Source organism: Pseudopipra pipra, chromosome 7, assembly GCF_036250125.1.
Source record: "Pseudopipra pipra isolate bDixPip1 chromosome 7, bDixPip1.hap1, whole genome shotgun sequence".
In the NCBI taxonomy this organism is placed as follows: Eukaryota; Metazoa; Chordata; class Aves; order Passeriformes; family Pipridae; genus Pseudopipra; species Pseudopipra pipra.
In genome coordinates this window covers 24772958-24797737 of record NC_087555.1, presented here as the reverse complement: position 1 = coordinate 24797737, position 24780 = coordinate 24772958, and the positions used below count along the sequence as shown (strand labels likewise).

Below are 24780 nucleotides of genomic sequence, written 5' to 3'. Positions count from 1 at the left end.
TTTTAACAGGTTGTTGTAGCCATTAGGAAAAAAAAACAACCCAACCAAACCAAAATAACCAAACCCATAACAAAAACAAAATCAGAACCTGCCAGTTTCACTTGATACTCTTCAGACTCACATCGTTGCTCCCATCTGCATTGTGCTTGCTAAATGTATAGGTGGGACTGTGAGTTTGCTTTTCGTTTTAAGCAGTGACAGGGAAAGCACTCTGGCACCCAAAAGAGCAGGGACTGGAACTTGCTTTCAAATGCTGATGTTAAGCCACTTTCAAGAGTGCCCCAAGAGCAGGTTTTTGCCTGCAAAAGGCAGGTGTTGAGGTTTTTTTGGTGTGGTTTGTTTTGTGGTGCCCTTTTTTTTTTTTTTTAATATGCTTAAAGGTATTTACTCTTTTTCCCCTTTCCAGCTTGAAAAGGCTCCTTTGGCTGATTCAGGACTGGAATGCAGAGCTCGTGCTATTCCTAAATTAAGAGGTTGGCAAGTTTTTTTGTCTCTGATGAGAGGCAGAAGGATTGCCCAAATGAAACAAGGAATAAAACTCTGCAAATTCTCCTGCTATGGCTCCAGCATTGTTTAGTCTTCCACTTAGGTCTGTAAAGCCAATCCTGAAATGGTTGTAGGCGGAAAGTAACATAAACCACCATGTAGCTAGGAAGCTGGGGATGTTGTTCATTGCACAAGAGGCTTTGGGTATTTTGGAGATGTTGGGAATGTTGGAACAAAATAGCAGCAGTCTGTGGAAATCAGTCTGAGAACTTCTACCCCCTCCCCTGGGGAGGCGAGTGCATCCACTCCCACTAGTGGTGGGAGTGAGACAGAGGCTCAGCATCTCCTGGGATCAGGGCCTCTCAAATACTCTCATACGCCACTGCACCACACTCCTTCACAGTTTGTTTCAGGTCATGGTGTAACAAATTGACATACTGCTGCTGACTGGAACCGCCTGACCTGGGGACAGAGGGCTGTTACTGTGCACGCAAAGCTCGCAGAGATCGTGCCAGTCTTGAGTGTGTTTATTCTCCAGCACCTCAGCCAGATTATCAGGCTGTTTTGCAGATGAACTAAATGATGTGCCCGAGGTCCTTCAGGACACAGGGAGCAGCGTAACAGCTGTCTTTTCATCGTGTTAGCAGTCTGTGTCCTGACAGGTAACGTCCCAATCGCTATAGCCATCTTCTATTCAAACACGTCTAGGGTGACCTAGGACCAAATGGGTCCTGGAGACACCATGTGCTTTCAGAGTCATTTTAGGTACCATTAGGTCTTTCAGCCTCTCCAGTCTCAGCCGAAGAGTGGGGATGCTGCCTTCTGTTTTATCCATGATGAACTGGAATCAGGAGCTTGTGTGGTGTTTTCCAGCTCTCAGATGCCATGTCCTTCTGCTGGATTCAGCTCTCACCTTCTGTCAGAATAAGCTGGTTCAGAAGCTAGTCCTGCAGCAAGCCAGCTCCAGAAAACATCCAGAAAACATCCAGAAAACTGGCTCAAGGTGCAGCAGGGTGCCCAGCAGGGTGACAAGTGCTGCTCTAACATGGGAACTTATGCTAAGGGGTGAAGCAGGGCAGATCTTAATGATGTCAGCAGATGTCCTAAATATTCTTGCCCAAGTTATGAGAATAGCTGAAGAACATCTATCTTCTCCTAATGGAGAAAAGATCCTAGGAATAAAACTTGTTCCACTCTGAAAAAAAGCTTTTGAGCCACTGTTCAAAGCTGACCAGTTCAGGGAATTTTTTTCCCCTCTGACAGTGCAGTTCAGTTGTGTTTGTAGTACTGTTTATTTTGTTGTTGGGATACTTGTACTAATTCAGTGGGGTCTGCCTCAGAACTCACTGCTAGCTATTGAGTCCTGCTTTGGAATCTCACTTATTTATTGAAACAAATGTGTTTTTTTTAGTCCATGCCAGTGAAAAGTAACCTTTCCAAAGGGAAAGAGAGCTGTGCAAAGAATGTAACTGCAAGCAAACTTGAACTTGGAGGGCTGAGGTTGCCTTATTCACCTGATCAGGGACTCCACTTTGAAATCCCATGATACAAAAACAGTGTCAAAATAGTTAACTGTTAAAAGCACAGCTTCTTTTAGCATCTAACTAAAATCCTTATTTGGGTAGCTCCAAATGCCACACATCCTTCCTTACGGGTCAAATGTCAAAACCTTCATTTCCCCTTGGCATGCAGCTGCTAAAAGACAAGTTTAATGTATTGCTCCAAAACACAGAAGACTCTGAGGTTGAAGGTAGCATAATGTAAGTGGAATTTTAACAGCAACTTGAAAACCATGCCAGTAATGCTATGAATGCGTTTTTCATGTCCACTGAATTGCCAGGAAGACTTCTGCTTTTCTCCTGATTTAATAAAGAAATGAAGCCTCCGTCATGATCTGCATGTGCATGTGTGTATCTGTCCTTCTGCCCCCACAACTTCTGACCCTGTCAATCAAGTTGGTGGATCCAGTGCAGCAGTGGATGGCCCTGAAGGCACTGTGTTGCTAAAAAGTGGGCCAGGGGTAGAGGAGAGCCAGGCTGGGATTGTCCATCCCCCTCATCCTATGCTAGATGCCTTTTGAGACAGAAGCACAGGAGTAAGAGGGAGTTTAGTTACAAGTGCAGCAGCCAGGTGTTCAGTCTGGCTTATGCAAGCTTGGGCATTACCAGACACCAGAGAAGCCAACTGCAAGAACCAAATCCACAGCAGTTTGTTAATATGTCCATAGCCACTATAGTGTCTCTGCCCAGGATAAGCTGAATGCCTGCAGAGCTCCTTGCCTTGGAAGAAATTATTAAAAGTGAAATGCAATTAGTAACAGCTGTGAGGATGATAAGTGAATGAGAAAACCACACAACTCATCTGTCCTTGCTGTCTCTGGGGCTTTGCCAGTAGGTGGACCAGGTCTCCATGCTCCTTTGTGGTAGCTGTGTCTGGTCAAGAGCTAACCTGGTTGGGCCCTATCACCTTTTAAGACAATAAATAACACCTTTGTGAAGCAGCTTCTTGAAAATAATGCTACCCTCTGCCTCAGTCCCACTGGTGTTTGCCATGGTGGGAGTGATGCTGGTGTGAAAATGGTGTTTTGGAGGGAGAGGGAAGCCTGGGAAGATTTCAAGGCTCTGACCCAAAGCAGAAATGTGTTTTCGTGCTGTCCCTTGGCAAATGATCTGTTTCCTTCTTGCCCTTTGCAGTTGTTTCCTTTCCTCTGGATTTCAGGCTCATACTCACTGAGTATGGTATTTGTCAAGGGAACAGCAAGAAGCCCTGTCTGTGAGAAAGTCCATGTCGTTTGTTTTATCCACATCCAGGAATTGAGCCGAGATAAACAATTCAGAAGGCAAAACAGTGAAAACTGGAATGTGAGAGGTGTCTTTGTGTATGGCTCTGTACTAGACCTGGCTGCAGTATCAGCTGGGGCTAATTTATCTGCCCGATGGGCAGCTGTCGCTGTTACCCACAAACACAACTGGATTTGTGAAGGCAGGGTTTCATCCCAGCAGCCAGCAGCACTCCAGTACCTGCTTTTCCTGGTCACATGTTCTTCTCTAAGGAGCTAGGAGGAGGAGTAGTTTCCCTGGTGGATTTTTTGCATTTCTACTTGAATTGGACAATTCCAGCTTTCTGAGCATGGTCAAATCTGCCTTCCCTGCTGGGACTGCGATTCTTTCAGGGAGGATCGTTTGCTTTAGGCAGACAGAGTAAGAGGAAGGCCAAGGTAGAACGTAAAGATACTTTGTAAAGCATTTCTGTTCCAGAAGGAGGGCTGAGCTGGGGGGTGTACTGAGTTTCCAGGCATACATATTCCTGTTTTCTTTCACTGAATCAGGGTGAAATATGTTGCTGTGATCCTGTGACTGCTTAGCAGGCCCTTTCTGTTAGAGAGATGCAAAGCCATTGCCATTGCATATGCTCCCACTATCGCTTCCACCTGTCTTCATCCCAGCTGTCCCTTGGGGATGTGCTGCTTGAATCAGTGCCCATATGAGGGTGTCCTTTAGGAATAGACATTGAACACAGTGGGCTTGGCTTTCCAACTTGTCCTCGCTGTTTCCATCTGCCAAAAGGGGCAGGTTTTCCAGCGTTAGTTCCCCACGTCTTCCCGTGGGAGGGAGCTGTGTTACACATGTGCACCAGTGCACCAATGTGGTGCCTTGTGTGCCTCATATGTTGTGGGATTTGGAGGCTAACCATGGTGCATGGTCCTGGTGTGGACTCGTGAGAGAAGGAAAAATCCTTGCTGGTGGTCTTGACATACTGTGTAGATTATTCTTGGTTGCTGAGCTGATATCATGGCAGTCATGCCCCACTCCCTCCCTGTCCTGGTACACATCCTCATGCTCTGTTGTACAGGTCTTGGATTTTGTTTGGAACCCAGCTGAGCCATGACAGGGAGTTAACCCAACCAAGTCTTCACTTTTCTGGAAGGATGAGTTTTCTGCCAATTTATCAGATTGCAAATGTAGTATTATTATTTCCACAAACTACCTTCAGCAGACTGAGTCTGACTGAAACATCTTTGCCTACTTTCAGAAGTCACTGCCAGCAAGATGGGGGGTGTTTCTCATTCACAAACTGGCCAAGTGTGACCTCATTAAATGGCAAGTTGACACCTAATTACCAGAACAGGTGATGCAGTGGCTATCCTAGGCAAAGGCTTAAGAGATAGGGGTTAGTGCTCAGTTATTGAAACTTTGCTGCAGCCCAGCATTTACAGCTTTTTGTAACTGCATTATTGATTGATTTCTGCTCAGTGTTTTTCTCCACATGTCATTAACCATCATACCAGTGGGAAGATAAAGTCTCCTGCTACATCAGCTTATGGTAGAAATAAATTGTTTAATCACGTACCTTTCTTATGGACTGAAATACTGGGAAACATCAGGTCACTTATAAGCCTTAAACTATTCTTTGACATTGCAGCTTTTATTCTGAAGAAAGCTGCACTGTGCCTCTTGGCTGGTAAGGGAACAAGTTCACTGCCTGGTGCTCTCTGTAGTCAAAGATCCCATTAATTCTGCCGGCTGTGAGGAACGATTTCTTGGTATTTCATTCTGGACTGTAATTGAGAGTGACACAAAGCACTGGTGGGAATTGGGCTGTGTTGAAATCCCTGCTTTTTCTTACAATTTTCTGCAGATAAATCAGCTCAGGTAGGATGGGGGGATTTCTAATGCTCTGCCCTTGAAATTAATAACATTTTCAACACCTTACTGACTGGAGAATATTTTAGAGAGGAGTTTTTGTGCCTCCTTGCAGCTTGTCCTTGTAACTAGGTGATGCAGGATGCCTACAACAGTGACACACAGTGCATTGCAGTCACTTGCATGACAACATCTATGGGAGAGTCCTGTAGTCCTATAATGTCATGGAAATTCATGAAGCTTCACCCAGTATTTTTGATTGAAACTACAGCAAGATTTCCCTATAAGATATTGCTTTTCAGAGCAATCTGTTCTTAGCTCTTCTGACTAGTTGTAGAAGACACAGTCCAAGCTAATGAATTTCTCTTGGCTTGGTGAGGAGATTGTCTGAAACCCTTCCATGTTTTCTTCTTGCTGTTTTCTAAGTAGAAAAGGGTGGGTAGCTGACATCCATCTCTCAGCAGTGCTTGCTGGGATGAGGAGGGAAAGAGCAATGGTTGGCCATTGTTGGGTACCTCTTCCTTTGGCCACAGTGAACGGGACTGCCTCCATGGCTTGTGCCATGCTTGTTAGAAATCCAGGTTGTTATAGATGGTCCATTATAGAGAGCATTTGGGGCAGATCTGTGTTTCTGGCGGTGTTCAGGGAATATTGCCATTCCTGGGACTGGATGCTGGGTCAACAATAGAGATACTATTTAGAGGCTGGCCCACCAATCCATCACTGAATTTAAAGAGCACGCCAGAATTGGGAGAAAAAAGTGAGACTATGGCAAAATGGTGCCTTCTGGCACAACAGGTCATCTCCCTGTGGGAATTCTGAGTCATTTTGTTGTTGATTTTAGTAACTAAAATAAGTTTATTCTCTGCTTTTTTTCCTTGCCAGACCCCACAGACCCTGTCACCCTCAGCTTGCAGGGAGTGAGACAGATTCCATTAATTCTTGTGCATTATTGAGGGATTTGGTTGATTCTTGGTCTAGGGGCACTGGGAGGAATTTGGCATGGAGCCCTCTGAGGTAACTATCTTGTCTAGTAAAACTCGGGCTGTGGGAGTTGGTGTGAGGAAATAATAACATCCACTTTGGTTTCTGCAGCCTCTGTCCTGGGGGCCGGTTGGGTGTTGCAGGAGGCCACAGGAATCCTGCTTGTGACCACAGCCAGATTAATGGCCACATTGGCAGCTTTTCAGAAGTGAGGAATTTGTCCACTTTCACAATAATGGCTAGAAATTCCACATGAATTAATTAGTTTTATTATGGGACTTGTCCTTCCTGCTCCTCCAGGGCTGTCTGAAACACTGAACTCATTACATGAAGAAATGAAAATAGTACTAAAAATAAGAACTGGTATCCCAAGCCTTTGTGAGGAAACACACAGAGTATACCGACATCCTCCACCAGACATGCTTCCCAAGCTGTGGCTTTTGGCTAGATGAGATCGAAACTCAAGTTTTAGATCAATTGCAGCCACTTAAGCACCCCAGCCTGCCCCATGAGGGAGTCCTCTCTCAGCTTGTTGTTCCCTGCTCATCTCAAGCTGTTCATCTAGGCTTCTTAATTACTCCCACAGTTTCAGTTTGATGCAGTGTTCAAATCTGACCCCTGGATGTTGCACAGTGGAGGCTGCAGACCTTTAGTCTCCTCTACCCATTAGAATGGGTTTCTTACCTTGCAGGGACATTTGCTTTTATGGTAGTGAAGTGCTTGGAAATACCCTTGGGAAAAAGTGCTCTGCACTTGAATTTTGGTCAAGGGTATGCCATAAAAATGACAGCATAGGACTTTGGAAAGGTTTGATTGAGTGTACTCAGAGTAATGTTAGATTGAGTAAATATTTTGGGAGCCCAGAGCTGATAACTTTCCCTTGCTTACGTTTGTGGGGAGTCAGCCTGGAGAAATTTACCACCTCTCAGATGGCTTTTAAACAAAGGTTGTCCACGGACTCAGTGGGCTTTTATTTTAATCCCTTTTTAGAAGTGCTGATGTTGTCTTGAGGTTTGCCTGCTGATAAGGGGCAGGTGTGCAAAATGCACACTGCTTGCTGGTAGTTCCAGTGTTTGCTTTATGCGTATTGATTCAGATACTTGTGTTTGGACAGGGATTCTCTTTTTGAGTCTAACCCCTCCTTTCTGCTCAGCCCCACCTTTGTGAACTGGACTTGACTTTTTTTCCCCCCTTGTTTTGGGTTAAATGAGTTCAACCTGAGAAAGATGACCAGTGAGGAGGTAAAGTTCCTGCAGGTCCCATCACACAGAGTGGCTTGGTTGTTGCTCAGCTCTGTTGAGAATTGTGACCCTCGTCTTGCAGGGACTAAGGCCAGCTCAGCTGACAAAGGGCCGAAACACAGAGTTTTCAGCATTAACAAAATGTACCCTATAAAAAGAGTAAGAAATGAAAATGCAGACATAGATTCTTCTAATCTCAGATGGCTGGAAAGCTTTGGTCTTTCTAGTAATGTTTGTTACGGATTTCAGTTGCTGCTGTCCTCCATTTTTCTGTTTATTCTTTTTATCAGGCTGGTTTCAAGGATTTGTTATGTTAACTCCTGGCCATTAAGTTGCTCCTGCACATGCTGAAACTGACCTTTGCAAATTCAGAACACGCTGAAAATGCTTGGGCAGTGGAGATATGACTGGGCAGTAGACCAACCTGGCCAAAGGTCCATGACACCCGTAATCCTGCCTTAGGTGGTAGCCAGCAGTGCACAAATTGGGAATTTTGAAAAGAGTGTGGAATGAGCCTTGTGAGGTGGGAACAGTGCTATGGAAATCCATAATGCTGCCGATACCACTCAGCCCATGATTTAAGGGATTTCCAAAGCACAGCCTGGTTTGCCGGCTGCTGCTTCTATGTTGGGAGAGCTGAATTCCAGCAGTGGGGCTTCAAGTGCTGGGGAAGGCAAGCAAATCATTGCCTGTGTACATCACTGCTGTGTCTTGAGGCTTTGGGATAGGAAGAACTCCATGCACAAGACCAATCTGGGGTTGCTCCTACAAATCCAGTCAGCTACCTGTTCTGATTTCCTGCCACCTTGTGTGTCCTGGAGCAAGAGCCGTGGTGAGAAGGGAGGTCCCATCACTTCGGTTGTGCCCAGTGGAAGCACAGCCCTGCCCAGATGTGGTTTTATCTTGAGTTACATGCTAGGAGAGCTCAGCCTCCAGGTTGTCATTGTTGGAAGTATTGTGTCCCCTGGAGCTGATATGCCCTAGCAGAACTAAACCGTTTCAGCTGACCTCAAAACTGCTTGAGACTGAAATACAGTGGCCCCCATAAACATTTAACTGAGTCTGTGGTTTGTTGTAGTTTTTTTTTTTTTCCCAGTTCTTCTCTTTTGCTTTTCCCTGCCTATGTTCGGAATGCACATTCCTTCCATGGCATCCTGTGATGACATGGCATTTTTGGCAGTTAAATTATGCATCTTGTTTATCTCCTGTCATCATCAGCCATGTTAAAGACTGACATCAAGCTTAGTGTTGAGTGTGTGAATGCTCCTGTGGGAACATTTACACCCCACTATGGGCTGCCCACTGCCATACAAAGCACATTCTGAGAATCTTTGTACAGGCTGCATTAAGCTATTGCAACTCTTCTGTTGAAGCAGTGGACTTTCACTGAATTTATAAAACCTTTTAAATGGGGGAAGTTACCAAAATTTTGTCCAAGAAAGAGCTGTGGATGGGTGGGACTTCAGGCTATGTGGCAGAAAGAGCCTGCAATGCAAGACTGCAGTTAGTGCAGTCACAGAGTGACGAAGGTAACCTCTGTGAGCAGGGGCAGACTGGCTGAGCTTTGGAAATCCCTGAAGTCGCAGTCTGAGCGGTGTCCGCGGAATGTCTGCCGCCAGTACCTGGGGCTTGCTTGTGCGAGGTGCACAACCTGCCTTGTACTGGAGTAGCCTTCAGCTGGGCTGCTCTCCTTTCTCCAGCTGTGGAAGCATGCATGGTGCCTGGAGGGCATGTAGTCAAAGCCTGACAGGGATTAGGAGATTGCAGATCAGATACTGCGCCCGAGGTGGATCTGGGGAGCTCGGCTAGGTGCCAGCTCCGACGCCATCGGGTAGGGTCACCCACCATTGCATCTAAAAGTGGAGCAAATGGGACTTCCCCATCCTGGCGATGCTGAATAGCTGTATTTCAGAGCCAGAGAAGTGGCGTCGGTTCCCCTATGCCCTGAGCCCTGCCGGTGCAGGCCAGTTCTGCCATCCTGTCCTGGCTGCCGTGTCGTGGATAGAGTGGGGCTCTGCTATGTTCAGCTGGGTTGCAGGTTTGCCCTTTTCCCAGATAGAGACATGCATCTGATTTAAGGTAGCCAAGGCACAGAGTGAGCGAGGCTGAATCTCCCCAGTTTCCCCCCAGAGTCTCCCCCCAGTTTCCCAAGGAGCCAAAGCAGGGACCGCAGGAGTGGGTTTAGACACCGAAGTTTGAGCAAACGTGTTACAATGCTGTCTGGAGGTACTTTTGTCCAGGGGCTTTCCTGTGGAGAGACGTACTCGGGAAGAAGAAATAGTAAGTGACTAAATGTCACGGTTACACTCCTGCCATCTGAAAAGAACTCCCTATTTTCTTTTGGCTGTGAAAATTAACTTCCCTTTCTCTTCCCCGAGCGGGCGAGCTGGCTCCCGGTGGCCGTGCCCCCGTGGCGGATGCATAGGACGGTCCAGGTCAGGCTGAAAGGAAAACTCTCCAACTGGGGGCTTTTCACTGTTGTGCTCCTTTCTAAAGAAAATGCGCAGGGCTTTTCCTGGCCCTTGTGAAGGCCAAGATGCAGGTTTGTAGCTGGAATAGGGTAAGCCTGGCCTCATTTGGGAGCTCCTCTGGGTTTTGAGCTGCTCGCTTCCCTTCTCCATTCCCGCTGAGCTGTGTGGGGTGGGGGCTGGCATCCGGCTTTTTGTTATTCATGTAATTAATCCCATCCCTCCCCCCCACTGTGGTTCTGCTGCCCCCAGGCACAGACTGGCTGTTTGGCCTCTGCTGCACTGTAAAAGCTCCACCTGGAAGTCTGGGAAACTGAGGCAGGTTCTCTGGATGTGTTGTTCTTGGGCATGCTTATCTTTTGGTCCTGGAAGACTCAGTAATGGGACTGTGTCTTAGGAAAGTTTCTTAGACTGAATAGCTTGCTATTTCCTCCACTGATGAGCACTAAAAAAAAAACAATGATGCTATGTGTTGCCTAGTTTAAAGATGCCAGGGTGGGGAAAATACTAAAAAGGCTCCAGTGCAAAATTCCCCAGGATTTTTTGATTTTTTAAAAATACTCTTTGCAATAGAAGAAGTCTGGGTTTTTTTAGGATGAGAGCCTGATGGGTAAGGAATGATCCAGCAGCTGCTGCACCTGGGAGAAGTCAAGAGCTTGGTCTTAACTTGCAAAGGCTTTTGTGGGCCTTCTGGTATCTCCTTAGTGCTGAGAAGAAAATATGCATCGTTATACCCTTGCTGATCATGTGCATTCAGACTGGCATGTTCATCCCAGTCCCTCTTGCCTTCTTCCTTTGCTGCTGTTTTTTCCCTAGAGCCCTGTACATTTTTCCCATTGCTTTATTTTTTTGGTCAACAAGTTTATTATTTTCCTGCTATAAAGTTCTGCATTCTCTTTCTTCTTGTATTCTCTTGCTGCATTTCTGCCAGCCTCACCTTCTCTCCCCTTGCCTGCTCTCATATTTACTTTGCATATTTTTAGCAGGGTGCTAGAAGGATCATTTTGACCTGTCTGGCTCAGTGAAGACCTGCTGAAACTTGCCATTGATCCAGAGAGAGGAGCCGTCAGGGGATATCCTGCTGGGGTGGGAGGGTTAGGGCAGAGCTCTGCATGAGCATGTCTGGGAGCTGTGGAGGTGACACACTCTGGGTTTGGAGTATGATGGAGTGCACATGTTGGTTCCTGCTTGGGACTGATAATTTTGGTTTGGCTGCCAAACCACGAAAAAAAAAAAAAAGCCAAATCTAAGGTTTTATTCTGGTAACTTTGAAATACTGGCATTTCTCCATGGGAACACAAAGGAACCTCAGAACAATCTTGCAAAGATATTTAGGGAGACCAGCAGCTAAAAAAGTTCACCACTTGAGCACCTTTGAAGAAAGCAGAGGGAATGAACATCCACACTCTCAAGAGCAGTGCGAAAGAATGTGTCACCAGTTTACCCACTGACCCAGGATGTGTGAAAAGTCACCCCAAACTCTTCCTTTGCCTGACAGATGAACATAAGCTGTCTGGGCTCCTGCACTGTAACTCTTGGGCTCTGCCAAATGCTGACATTTCAGTTGGTGTACGCAGCTGATGGTGTTTGGGGGAGAGCCTGGAGGAGCACAGTGATCCCGCTTGGCTTGATGAACCTCCCGAGCAGCAACTGCAGGAGCTGAGCAGGATCTCTGGCTCAGTGGGTGTGGAAGACTTTAGTCCCAAATGGCCAGGCTCTTGGTGGCTTTCAGTTTTTGCTGAAATTGGACCATAAACATACCTCCTTGGTGGAGCTGCTGGCATGCAGGCTCCCCTCCACCCAACTGGCCCCAGTACTGACCGCAATCTTCTATTTCTTTTCCCTCTAAAAGAACCAAAAAGAACCCTTGGGTTTGAACATAAGCCAGCCTTTCTGACTTGGTTGCTGTTACTGCTGTGATTAAACCCAAACAAAACCAAAACCTGGAATGTTTTCTATATGTCCAGTTTTAGTTCCTTTTTTTCCAGGTCATCAGCCAAACCAAATGGCCCCAAACAGACCCCAGGTGTTTGCACTGTCCTGCTTTTCATGAAAACGCACCGTTGCTTTATAAAAACGTGCAAGACTTTGGAGTTTTCCTACTTTCCTACTTGCTCTCTTTCTCAAGGGAATTTGCAGAGAGATTGCCTTCTCTGTTGCAGCTGTACTGAGGTGTTTTTGTCCTGGCACTCTCCCTCCAAGGTGGGGCAAGGAGAGGCCATCAAGAAGCTGTGGAGAGAGCAGTGTGACTGTGGACCCAAGTGGACTTTGGAGCAAAGCTCTGTAATGAAGTTTTCCGGGGTTTTTGGCCTTCTGGATGGGTTAAATGTCTGCATCTGTAGCCACCCCCTTTCTTCCCTCCTGCAAGCTGATCAGGGCTTTCCTGCGAGCCCATCCCAAACCTGGGGCTGGTGCTTGCTGTCACGTAGCATGATGCAAATCCAGTGCCTGAACTGCACTTGGACCAGTGCCCATCCAGTTTCCAGTGGATGTGGGGCAAAATCCGCAGGAAAGTTTTCCCAAATTTTGGTGAATTGAGTGACCATCATGGCACGCAGGCTGAGACATATGTGGACCTTTCCCTCTTTTTCTCTGGTTACCTGGAGTGCTGTCTTTCTCCTCAGCATGCAAATTCCTCTCTGCTTTGCATTTCTCTTAATTCAGACCGGTGCAAATCGCTCTCCTCCTCTGCTGATATCCGTTTTCTGACTTAGCATTTCTGCTGCCGTTGAGTTCTGGCCTTCATCCTTTGGGGGCTGGCACCCACTGAACCCAGCTGAGAATGTGGCCCTTTGTGCTGGAGCTGCTTGCAGAAGCTGGGGAGCTTTGCCTTCCCTGCTGCGAGCCTTTTTGGCTGGAGAACGCTTGCCCTTTCCTGGTGGGGAGGGATTTAGGGGTGAGGGGGAGGTGAGAGCACTCCTTGTGCTGGAAGAAAAATGATGAATGACTCTCTTGTGCTTCTGAACAAAACCAGGAAATGGGGGGGGGGGAGCAAAAAAAGAGGAAATGAGAAACAGTAAAGAGGCCTCCCCCGCCTTCATATAAGCAATCACTCCACAGCATCTGGAGCCCAGTAAAAGGGCTGTTCCCAGGAGACCTCACACTTGCCAGCCACACAAATCTCCTTTATTGCAGGCTCCTGGGGCTTGCACCCCCACATACCTCCTTGTGCTGGCCCTGCACCCAAAACCAGCCTAGCAGGGTCAAAGTGAAGCTCGGTTTCCATGGCCATTGACACCAGGGATGTGCGTGTGGCTTGGTTGGCAGATCACAGTCTGGATCCATCCCGAGGATACGGCTGTGATGCTGTCAAAGCAGCTGGAGCACCTGCACGCTGTTTGTGCTGGCATGCTGCCTGGCAGCAGCAGGGCACAGACAATGCCATACTCTTATCTGGTGTGAAATCTGCTGCAGTAGAGTCACCTCTCCTACCCTCTCCTCCAAAATTGTTTTGGATGCAGTAGATGTAGCAGGGATGAGCATGGAGTGGGTCACTGGCCATCATGGTTTGCGTCTGATTTTAAGCACCCTCCTTTGCTGTTTGTTAAAAAATGTATCTGCTAGGGACATTAATAGGTTAAGCTCTTTCTTAGAATAACCTTGCTGCTGTTACTTATTTAGTCATTGTCGAGGGGCTTGTTGGCAGTGGGAAAGCTTTTCCTGAGCATAGCTTTAAAATCATAATGCAGGTTTCAGAAACACAGACCCTGTGAAGGGAGTGGTTCTCACCCATTTCCAGCTGAAGGTGATCACAGTTGATCACTGAGCATCTTCATCATCCCACCTAAAACACTGGCTACTAATTTTGTTGTAGTTCTTATTCCTCTATTGTCTTCATCAAGTCCCACCTGTATTAATGTGTTAGGTGAGAGTGGGTTTGCCTGTTCGTTTCTCCTTCCTGAGTTGAGAGGAGCTCTTCTTCCCCTGGATGTAAGTCAGTGTGGCTTTTCCAGCTGTTGTCCTCCAGTCTGGAGATGGTGAGTGTTTCTGATGTGGCATTTAGATCTTTCCTGGGAATTTTCAGTGTTCAGGGCTCTGTAGGAGAATTCTTAGTCACAGAAGTAACGCAGGTACTATGGAACCTCTGTGCTGATGGATGTTTTTGCTTCTTATATTCAGAGATTCTATTTTCATCCAGGCTTTAGCTCAGTGCTTGCTCACCTGCTCGTGACCCTGTTTTCATTCACACAAATCTGGAGGATCGAGTGCATTATCTGAAAAATACATTTGCTCTCCAGTGTGGGCATGGGAAGAGAAAGTGTTCTCTTGTGAAAAGGTAATTCATCACTTTGGATATTTGCAAGTGTTTTTGAAATCCCCTTTTATCCTCTTGTCAGCAGAAGGAAATCCTTATCCTTTTTCACAACTGCAAAATGCAAAGTAGTATCTTCAGGTTTTCCCTAAAGAGTCAGTGCTGGTGATGGTGGTGATGCTGGGGATTTGGGGCAGTCTCCATGTAAGTTGACCAGACAAGAGAGGAAAAGCAATATTGCTCTTGAGTTTAGAGCAGCTCCTGGGATTGCTCAGCATTTAGAGGGGTTTGCAGAGAGGGACAGTATTGTAAAAACCCTCAGTTCTTCTGCTTGCAACCCACAGGGCAGTGCCTTCCTGTCCTTACTCTACCTTTCCCCTTGTGTCGGGTGTTCTGGGTGCTTGAGGAGGCATGTGGGACTCTTTGTACTGCCTGTGTGAACCCTGGGGTTAGCCTTGGAGTGACCCCTGAATTGCACAAATTTGGAGGCACTGGTCAGAAGAGGCATAATAAGCCCTGTCTGCAAGGTCTGAGCTGTGCTGCTGTAGGCTTCTTAGCTGGAGAGCAATGTTGTGCATGGCAGGTAGCAAGGACAGACCTTGTGTTTGGGACACTAAATGGTGAGGGATGGGCTGGGAACTGGTTATTTTTTGCTCAGCAGTTATGTTAAAATATGTACTGGAGATGTAGTTCTTTCTCTTTGTGCCAGCAGTGCCCACGGGAGACTGGTGATGAGTGACCAGTCCCTAAAGCAGGGCAGCTTATGATTCACCCCATGCCTCCTTTTGGTTTTACACCAGTGATGCTTTTCAAGCAGGGTCCTTGATGGCCAGGGACGAGGTGTGCTGAGTCAGCACCTGTTGCTGCTGCTGTATCTGGGCAGGGGTATGAAGTTTTGGGGATGCCTCAGGGCATGACAGTCTCCTCCTCTGGCTGCCCCTGTGTGAGGCAGACCTTGTGCTCTCATTAGCACAAACCCATAGCATTTGACCCTCGTGAATTTAGTTTCTCTGGAAGTCACTTGATCAAAAACCCTGCATTGGTTGACTGGGTGACTGCTACATTTTGGTCCTGAGCCCTTCAAGTTAGAGGGGTCCACTCAAAGGGAGAGAAATCTTTGGACTCTGCTTCCATGGGAAAAACTCCTGAGGGAAGTCTGACTCCTCTGTGGTTTCCATAACACCATGCTGAGGTATCTGCGTGTTCTGATGTCTTACTAATTTGCCAGTGATGATTTTTTTTGAGTTATTTTTAACAGGCACATTGTGCAACTAATGGGCTTTTTATTGGTGGTAAACAAGCCGAGCTAGGCAGGAATGCTGCCGAGGCTGGAGTGGCAGGCTTGCCTCTGGGTGCTGGAGAAATAACTTGTTCACTTTTTTCCTTTACAAAAAAAAAAAAAGAGACAGAGAGAAAACCTGTGGCTCTCCTGCAGCCTGATGCTCCTACCAGCCTCTCCCATGGAAGCAGCGGCAGAGCAGCTGAGGTACATACTCTGCACCTCATGGCCTGATTTTTGGGTCTAAAACTGCTCTCTCCTCTGGTTTAAGGGACTGTAACCTTTGGTGGGAAGGCAATGGCTTTGCCCACCCACCAAGAGCTGGGTTGTGCAGGGCCAAGTCCTGCCTTGGCCCAGAGAGTTGCTTCCCGCCAGGCTGTGGCTGGGATGCTTGGGGCTGAGTGCATGGAGCTGGTGGGTCTTCGTGTAGGGGCTGTGGAAAACCTCCTGTCTCTTATGCTTCTTGTTTGATAAGCTGAGAACTATCTGTACACACACAGAATTTCAAAACACTCCTAGAACGGGAGTGAGGTTGGATAGCAAACCCGTGCAGGTACTGCCACAAAGTGTGTGCCCATTGCCCGGAGCAGGCATGGTGGTGCTCGGTGTGTGAGCCCCAGCCTGTCACTGCAGGGCTGTGCTTGGGCTCTGGGACTCACACCAAGCTCAGAGCTGCCTCTGTCCCTGCAGTGTGTGTGCCACCAATGTCCAGGATAACCTCAAGTGAAAAGTATCAGACTTCAGTGGCCAAGAAAAGAGTGCTGACCTATTTTGGACACTTATTTATATTCAAGTTGCTTCTCTCTGTCTCTGTGAAAAAGCTGTAGTGACTCCAATACTTTAAAAAAATTTTTCCCCTCCCATAGCTTTTGTTTTGAACAGGATATGATCTAGGACTAACATCTGTATTTTCCAGTAGTCAGAATAAATGTCTTATTATCTTTTCTTTTATTTTTCTTGCTGAAACACCATTTTACAGAGCAGAGCCCAGCTCTGTAATACAGCTAAGCATTTTGTTGCATTGTATCTCAATTTATACAGGTTCTCCTTTTATTAAAAGTCCTTGCTACAATTCATAGGTTTCAGACCAAAATGGAAAAAAAGATTGAAAATATGTTACTGCTGGTTTTGATCATGAGCCACAACAAGAAGTCATCTAATTTAGGGTCAGAAAAATTATGGAAAACTGTTTGGTTTTTGTTTTTCTTTGTTTATTTGTTTTTGTGGGGTGTTTGTTTTTTTAAGTACTGAAAAGATCTTACTGGTGAAAATGCTTTTGGGGTTTTTTGTCTTGTTTTGACAGTTAGCTATTCTCTATATGCTGCAGCTCACAGTTAATTTCTGATGTTTTGTAAATTGAAACTGTAGTGTCTCTGACAAAATTGTACCACTGGAATAATCATAAAATTTGAACAGCTCAGTCAGTGCAGCCATGTGCACTAACCCTAGCTGGATATTTGTCATCCTGTAGATTTTAGGACTTGCAATTCTTACTGTCAACAGTAGGAATCTAAGATACTTAATGAGCAAGAAAAACAAAGGCAAATAGGCAAATGCTATGAATATTGTCATCCATATGAGTGATGGTTGTATTAGTCCTCTGTATTCCATAATTTTTCCTACTTTGGGAGGTTTTTTTGTGTGCATCTGTGGTTTTGTTCCTGTTTTTTTTGTTTTGGTCTGTTTTTTTGGTTGGCCTTTTTTTTTTGTGTGTGTGTGTGTGGTTGGTTTTGGTTTTTTTGTTTGTTTTATTTTGTTTGGGGGTTTGGGGAGGTTTTTTTGTGTCTTTAAGACTCGACAGAGCAAGGGTGAAAAAACTGGGAGTGGTTTGCTTTATTGAAATTGGAAACCCTTTGGCTTCACTAGCCAAGCTTGCAAATTCACTGAAGAGCGCCAGCCCTGTGCTTAACTGGCTGTGCCCTGTGTGAGTGCATCTACATGAAGATCATATGCAACTCCCAGAAGGTCAGTGGGAGCCTTTCCCCATCATCCTTGCCTGCAGCTGGATTTGACCCAAAGTGTATCTGAGAAGGATTAGGGAACTTTCTTTGTTACACGGTCATGGTATGTGGGTTTTGTGCTTTTGTATCTGTGCTCCTGTCTTCAGAGTGTCTGATGTGAAATTACAAGTTCACATGCCCAGATAGACACACAGTACCCCCTGTGTGCACTGAAATGTCCCTGTGCATTGATGTGGCTGGATTTGAGACGATCTCATTGCACCATGGCAGAAAGGCTGTGCTCGCCCCAAGGCTGATGGCTCTGTGGTTGACATCAAGTATAGCTGCTCCCTGAGCATGGTCAGACTGCGACTTCCTGCTTGTGAGGACAAGGAGAGCAGGAGCAGAGCACTCATGATACAGCAAGGGAAAAGAGAAACATCAGCTGAAGTCTGAGGTCTCTGATCCAAGACCTTGTGCTGATGCAAAACTGTCCTAAGAAGCTCAGCATCACCCTTAGTAGGAGTGGGATATGGCATGGCCAACTGAATGACTCCATGCTGTATGCTAGGGTTTGAAGTGTAAAATGCTCTTCAACTTTGAGTGGATCATGTCTGTTTAAAGTTGTTTGTGACCCCTGTGTTAAAAACATTTGTAAAGCTCATCTGAAAGGAAGCAGGTCTGAAGGTGAAACTAGTTCCTACTGCTGCTGGGATCAGAGGAATGTAGCAGCTGTGTGTCCTGAGTGGTGGTGTGTGGCTTGGGTTTGGTTGTTCAGATCTGGATATGGAGAGACCAGACTTTGACCCCTGCAATGCAAAAGAAATATTTTTTAATATTTTTGTGATTGTATAAATGGTTTCAATGGACAGCCTTTCTTTGCTTTCAGAAGAGCTGTTCTAGGTGAGCAATCACCCTAACAAAGAACATAACTTAAAGAAATGATGGCCTCCACAACAGATGCTTATTTTGTCTCCTGAATACCCCCCACAGGCTGCTGCAGTGGAGCGATGCTGTTGGCGTTTCCTGATCAGATCTGTTGGGGTGTTTTCACATCGACAAGGAAACCAGAATTTACCAAACTCATCTAGGATTTGCTGGATTAGACACGATGAGAAGCTGCTGAGTCTGGATGCTCAGGGACTCTCAAGAATTAATGATGTGTATGTAGTCTGGATTAGTTTTATCTACAGAAGTTTTAATGGGAGACATTTATTGGGAATTGAAAAGTTACTAGTTCAAAGTGAGCAGCATTCTCCCTGCAAGTAAGAAGGCAAACTAGAAGGAGTGATGGTCTGTATTGAGTTGGCATGTTTAATATGATTTAGCTACTCTACTGTGAAAGTGAATTCAGAGGAAGCTTCCCCTGTCTAAAAAGGCAGGTGAGGGATTTTGTGAATTGATGCAGTAAAGCAGAAGCTGTAAAAGAGTGCCCTGAATACAGGGAATGTCCCTGGAGCTGGCAGTATTGGCAGAGCTGGGAATGGGGAACATTTTGGGCAGTGCATGAGAGTCTCCACTTCAGTGCTCAGCCCTCAAATATCCCCTACATGATATATCAGGTCTGAAACCACAAATTTGCTTTTCTGGAAGCACATGAAGGTGATTATTCCATTTTCCTTGAGTCCTTCAAAATTCAGTCCTTTGTACTTTGACTTAGTTGTCTTCATGATTGCTGGTGGTCTTGTGCACACATGGCTCCATGCCTTACACACCAGAATGTCAGCAGGGTGAATTTTTGATAAAGTTACTGGGAAAAACTTACGGTATTTTGTATTGTCAGTTTCTTGGAGACATTTGGATCCAAATCTGAGGCTTGAGTGTTCTTTTTTCCCTGTGTGGCTGCCTCCATATTTGTCTCTAAGCAGAAAGACTGATTAAATTACAGTGCACCTCTGCTAATGTGCACATATGGCAGCTCTCTAAAGTTTCATATTAATTTTTATTTTTCATGTGGTGAATAATCACCCATCCAGAGGGTTGAGGAAAGAGCAGTGTACAGTAATTGCTGGATATGCATTTCAAAATTCCCTGTGGAAGACTGTCTAATTAGATTTAATGAGCTGCCTGGTGAGCATGCGTGTGCATGTGTGCTTTCACCACCTCTCTTGAGCTAACAGGATCAGAAGTGTTAACGTGTGTCCGAGGTGAATTGGAGGAGTATGTGGGAGAGGTGTTTTTGCACTTGGAGAGCACAGGTTTGAAGCAGACTTTTACCTGTGTTTCTCATGTCTGTGTTGTAATGAGGGACTTCCACTGTGAAGGTGAAGCATTTGGTAATGCAGGTGATAAATTGGAAGTGGTTTTGCTGTGGTTTCAGCTGCTTAAGTAAGGAGGGTGGGAGCAGAATATCTTTGATAGTTGGAATCCCTTCCTCTGTAATGTATTCTGAAGAGCTGCTGGTGCAGGGGCTGTCAGAGCTACAGCAGGTCACAAGATATGTGCCACCAAGCTACCAGGGGAAGTGTTTAACTTAACTGGAAACAAGCTGTCAGAGGGGCTGGGATTTCTGTGAGTGAGGTGGATGACAGCCATCAGGTTTGCACATTGCTTTGTCTCTGATCTGCGACAACCCTGAGTTGGCTGTGTGTAATTTGGCTTTTTTGCAGGGGCATGGCCATGGGTCAGTGCTCTGTTTCCAAGAAGGATGAGTCTGGGTAGAAAGCCATGCTGAGAGGGTGGCCATTTTAATGAAGGGTTTCTCTGTGGTTTTTTTTTTTACTTTTTTTTTTTTTATTTATTAATTGGCCTTTGTTTTCTGTCAAGAAAGTTGTCCTGAAGCGTGACTTAGTGAGCCAAACATGCCTGGACAAAGGGAGTATTAAGCCTGCACAGAGGGAGGGGAGAGGGTTACACCTCTAATTACTTTGTGTGCATGTAATTTTTTTTCCCCTCTGGTGACTGATGGGTCTTGAAAGGACTTGCTGGGGTTAGTGTGTGATTCACCAGGGCAGAGTATGTTCTGGGCTGAGGCTGCAGGCTGTCTGGGCCCTGGATGCCAAGGGCAGGCGCTGCCCTTGTGCTAGTGTTGCTCATGCCTGAGTCAGCACTTGTGCAGAACAGCTGCTCCTCAGCTGGGGGTCAGGCTGTGGGGTCACTGCTCACACCCCAGCCAAGCTGGACAGAAGGATGGAGAGGCTTGGTTTTGCCACGTGAGCACTGTCTTGAGTGGGGTGGTGTGGGAGCATGTAGAGCAGCATCTCCTGGTAGCAGTGTGGGTCCTCAGAGCCATCCCAAGCAGATGTGAAGCACCAAGCAGCCAAAGTACTTCTGCTGACCAAGGGGCTGGAGAACGAGGCAGTCCTGAACCTCTTTCACACATCCCTATCCCCAAATAGGGACACAAGTAGGGAAAAAGGGATCAGTGCTCTCCCACCCTCCCAATAGGCAGCAGCCAACAAACTACCCCACCTGCCACTCTGTCTGGTCTTCCTGCCTGATCCTGGAGACCATGGTACATACCCAGGCTCTCCTGAAAAAATGGGACCTGGGTTTGCCTGGGTGGGGAGTTAGAGCTCATGTTGTTCATGTGGGAAGCAAGAAGAGGGAAGAAGGGGAACTGGGGTGAAGGAGGATAATGGGGAATAAACAGTTGTGGAGATGGTGCTCAGGGAAGAGGAGGAGAAGCTGGGGCTGCCTGGGAGAGAGGAGGAGGAGGAGGAATTTGTGGAGTGGGCTGCAGTCCTGGTCTCAAAGCTGATGGATTAGGAGGGCTTGGCAGGGAGTTGGGGATCTGGTTTTAGGCAAAGTGTAAAATATGTGGAATTCAGGCAGGGAGCTCCAAAGCCAGTGGGCTTGGCTTCTAAAGTTCCCATGGGAGGAATGCATTTTAGTCTGATTTCTATAAAGGCTTTCCCTTTCCCACTAGTTTTGGATCCATTGACCAACTCCTTGCTGATGGGGTGGTGCAGAAGTCTGACCAATGATTTTCTTCTTTAAAGTTTGGTTAAAATCACTGGCCAGATAGAGAGATAAAGGCCCTGTTAGTGCCCATTTGAAGAGGAAGGGTTCAGCATGGGTTCAAGTAGCATCAGGGCATCTAAGTTGGTGCCAGGGGCCAAGATGCTCTCATTGGTAACACTGCTCCTGAGATGGCTGGCTCTCTCTTTGGGAAACAATGCACTTTCTGCACCAAAATAAAGGAATAATTTAGGTTGGAAAAAACCCTTGAGATCATAGAGTTCAACTTTAAACCCAGCACTGCCAAGTCCACCACTAAACCATATCCCTAAGTGCCACATCTACATGTCTTTCAAATACCTCCATGGGTGGTGACTCCACCACTTTCCTGGGCAGTCCTTTCCAGTGCTTGATAACCCTTTCCATGAAGAAATTTTTCCTAATATCCAGTCTAAACCTCCCCTGCTGCAACCTGAGGGCACTTCCGCTTGTTACGAGAAGGGCCAGAAGAGATTATTGCAGAGTTAGATTTTGCATATGGAAAAAGCCTAACCTTGCCATGGGAGGTGGGAGATGCAGGGGAGGGGGCCCTTCCTCATGCTGAGTGGTTCTAGGTTTGCATCCTATAGTCTGAGAGATGGGTTTTCCCTGCTTTTGGGCATGTCTCTCAGTAACTTAAGTAGATCTTACTATTGGGACTTTTTTCTTTCCCTGTTTTTCCAGCCTTCTCTTCTTCATTTCACCAATTTCTTTTTCCTCCTGCTTTAATAAATCTCAGTGGTTGAGAGAAAATATTTATTATATCTTCCCCATCCCCCAAATGGATATTTCTTACACTGTTTTTATTAATGAAAAATTGTCTCTAGCAAAGGGAAATGGGAATCTTTCCCATTTTGAGCAAATTCTTGTCCTGCCAGGGTGTGTAAATCTATCTTCAGTGTCACCTGCTTGGTTGGTTCCACCAGCTCTTCTCTGCTGATGGAAGATCAGTTACATATTGCAACTGAGTTTGGTTTTGGTGTGTTTTATTTAAAAAAAAAAAAAAAAAGAGAGAGAGAAAACAAAACAAAAACAAACCACCAAAAACCAAACAAAAACCAACCAACCAACCAAAACCCCCCAACCGAAACAAATAAAAATACTCCCCCCAAAAAAACCCAACCAAACAAAAAACCCCCACAACCTAAAAACTCCAAACCTACCCAACTTTTTGTCAGTTATTCCATTAAATGGAGCTGAGGGACTGCAGCAAGCTACCTCTTTTGCAGGAATCCCCTTTGGCTTGAAAGGAATTATTAGTTGAATTTTCAATTTGTCACGGTTTACTCCTGCCTCCTTCCTTTTGTCCACTAGCCCAACTAGGCTCCTGCTGAGTCTCTTCATTGACTGACATGCTTTAGCAAGCATTCTAATGTGTAGGTGCAGTCCTGATGAAGCAGCCCTTCATGCTCTGAGATGCTTGGGGCGAGTGGCTGCAGTGCAGAAGGAGGGTCTAGAGTCTCTCGCAGTTTAAGATTACCCCTTCTAGGAGGAAAAGCCATCATTTTTCATCATGAATTCTTTTCTAAGAGCCTGCGGTTGCCTGGTGTCTCAGCTTTCCTCCCTTCATCTGTGGGGGAAAGCCAAGTGGTTCACATTCCTTTCAGGAAGAAATCTTGGAAGAAGAGGACTGCGTGATCCTCTGCAGCCATAACCTGAATGTGGTCCCAGTGCAAAGGTATTGGGAAAAGTTCAGGAGCCTTCACTTCAGGAGTATCTGCTCATATGGGTGATGGGTAGTAGCTGAGCTCAGTGTTTTATTTTTTCTCAAACAATTTCAGATGTGAGATGGAGGTGTTCACTGCTCATCCTGATGTAGGGAGCTCTGCCATCTGCAACAGGAACCTGAGCTGCTGCTGGCAGCTGTTAAATTTCAAATAGAAGCCTGTGGTGGGTTGGCGCTGTCTGGATGCCAGGTGCCCACCAAAGCTGTTCTATCACTCCCCTCCTCAGCTGGACATGAGAGAGAAAATATAACTAAAGGCTCCTGGGTTGAGACAAGGGTGAGAAGAGATCTTGCACTGCTGCTGCTCTCCGGTCAGGGTGATCCCAGGTGGGATGGCAGGGAAGACTCCTCCTGCCCCCTTGTTCTCACTGCAGAGCCCAATGTTTGCAGAGTATCTGCAACAGGAATATGGGGATGGTGTTGTGCTGAAAAAATGGTGACTGTGGCTGCTGATCTCTCACCTTCACTTGCATGAGTGGCCCCCCTCCACTCCCCATGGGAAAGTAGATCAGTCAGGTGGTCTTGTGCTGAAGGAGCTGTGCAGTGGATGATGCCTGGGCAGCACCAGCACATTTGGTGATGCAAATGGCCATGGCATGTGGGTTTTCATTCATTCAATACTCTGTTAGGATCACTGGAAGGGATTACAGCTGATAAAGCTATCTGTTGCTGTAAACAAAAGCATTTTCTTTCAACTCTCTAAATGCTCCAGCAGAGAAGATGATAAAAATTCACTTGCTGTTCATGTTTCCAGGGTGTTCATGCCTCGGAGATGCACCAAGATGGTGGAACAGGAAGACCTAAGGGAGGGTACACATCTCCTGGGACTGTGGTCAGAAGTATTAAGAACAGTTTACAATATTATAAACCAAAGCATAGTGAAGCCAACAAACCCTTCACTAAAACCCACTTTTGCTGCTTTCCCTTGGTGCAGCACAGGCCTTGAACCTGATCCCCACCATGTTTCCCTGTGCTGATTTCTGTTACTAATTTCTCTTGCTGCAACAAGTGTTAAAATCCCAGCTGCCAAGCAGCAGGTCTGGGCTATGTTTCAACAGTTCCCCCCCCCTTTCCCAGGAGCTGTTGACATGCCTGTGCTTGCACCCTTTCTGCTATGTCCTCCATCCTGACCCAGCTTTTTCCTTTCCTCTCCCTCTCTCACTTTTGATGGGTTCAGGCTGGGGATGTGATGTGTGTGGTGGGAGCATGTCTACTCTGACAATATTCCTTGAAAACTGTCCCAACCTGAGTAGAGCAGAAAACTAGTGAGAATATTTGAATTGCTGCCTAGTTCGAAGGCTTCTCAGGTGATATTGCACAGGGGCAAATGCTAGACAGACACTGGAACTGGGAGGTCTCTTCCCTGCAGAAGGTGCTCCTGAATTCCTCAGCTGCGGTGAGGCCAGCCCAGCCAGCCCACAGGGTCCCCTGGACCCCCTGTCTTTCATTTGGGTTCTAAAGGTGGTTTAATTCAAACTTTGTTCCTCCTGCTTGGAGCAGCTCTCTCCCTGGGTTTCCACTAAGTGCGATGTGCTGGAGTCATGGGAACACCTTCAGGCAAGGATGGTGTTTGGAGTAAAACACCCCACTCCTCCGAGTGGGGCTGCCGTGGGTGCTGTCCCGTTGGCACTGGGCACGCAGGGGCCTCGTCCCATGGCCGTGGCGGATGGGGGCAGGTGGTGAGCAAGCCTTGCCCGCAGGCTTTGCCAGGTGAGCAGCAACTGGCTTTCTGCTTCCCTGCAGGCTGCTCCCTAACATGTCTGTCCCTGCCTGTTTGTGCCACCGCCTGAGCCCCAGGGGTGGGGAGGGCGGACAGTATCCC

The 24780-nt window shown here is 46.6% G+C and overlaps 1 protein-coding gene across 2 annotated transcripts in view; it reads left to right on the top strand.

Annotated features, from left to right (window-relative positions):
- IGFBP2 (insulin like growth factor binding protein 2) overlaps nucleotides 1-24780 on the top strand; it is a 61797-nt gene that overhangs the window by 2895 nt on the left and 34122 nt on the right. Inside the window, exon 1 of one of the 2 annotated variants that reach the window (XM_064661262.1) lies at nucleotides 17288-17318. The exons of the other annotated variant lie outside the window; for it this stretch is intronic. Within the exon in view, the coding sequence (XP_064517332.1) occupies nucleotides 17303-17318 (16 nt within the window). The 5' untranslated portion in view covers nucleotides 17288-17302. Of the gene's footprint in view, nucleotides 1-17287; nucleotides 17319-24780 lie in introns of those variants that run through there. 2 annotated transcript variants of the gene reach the window in all.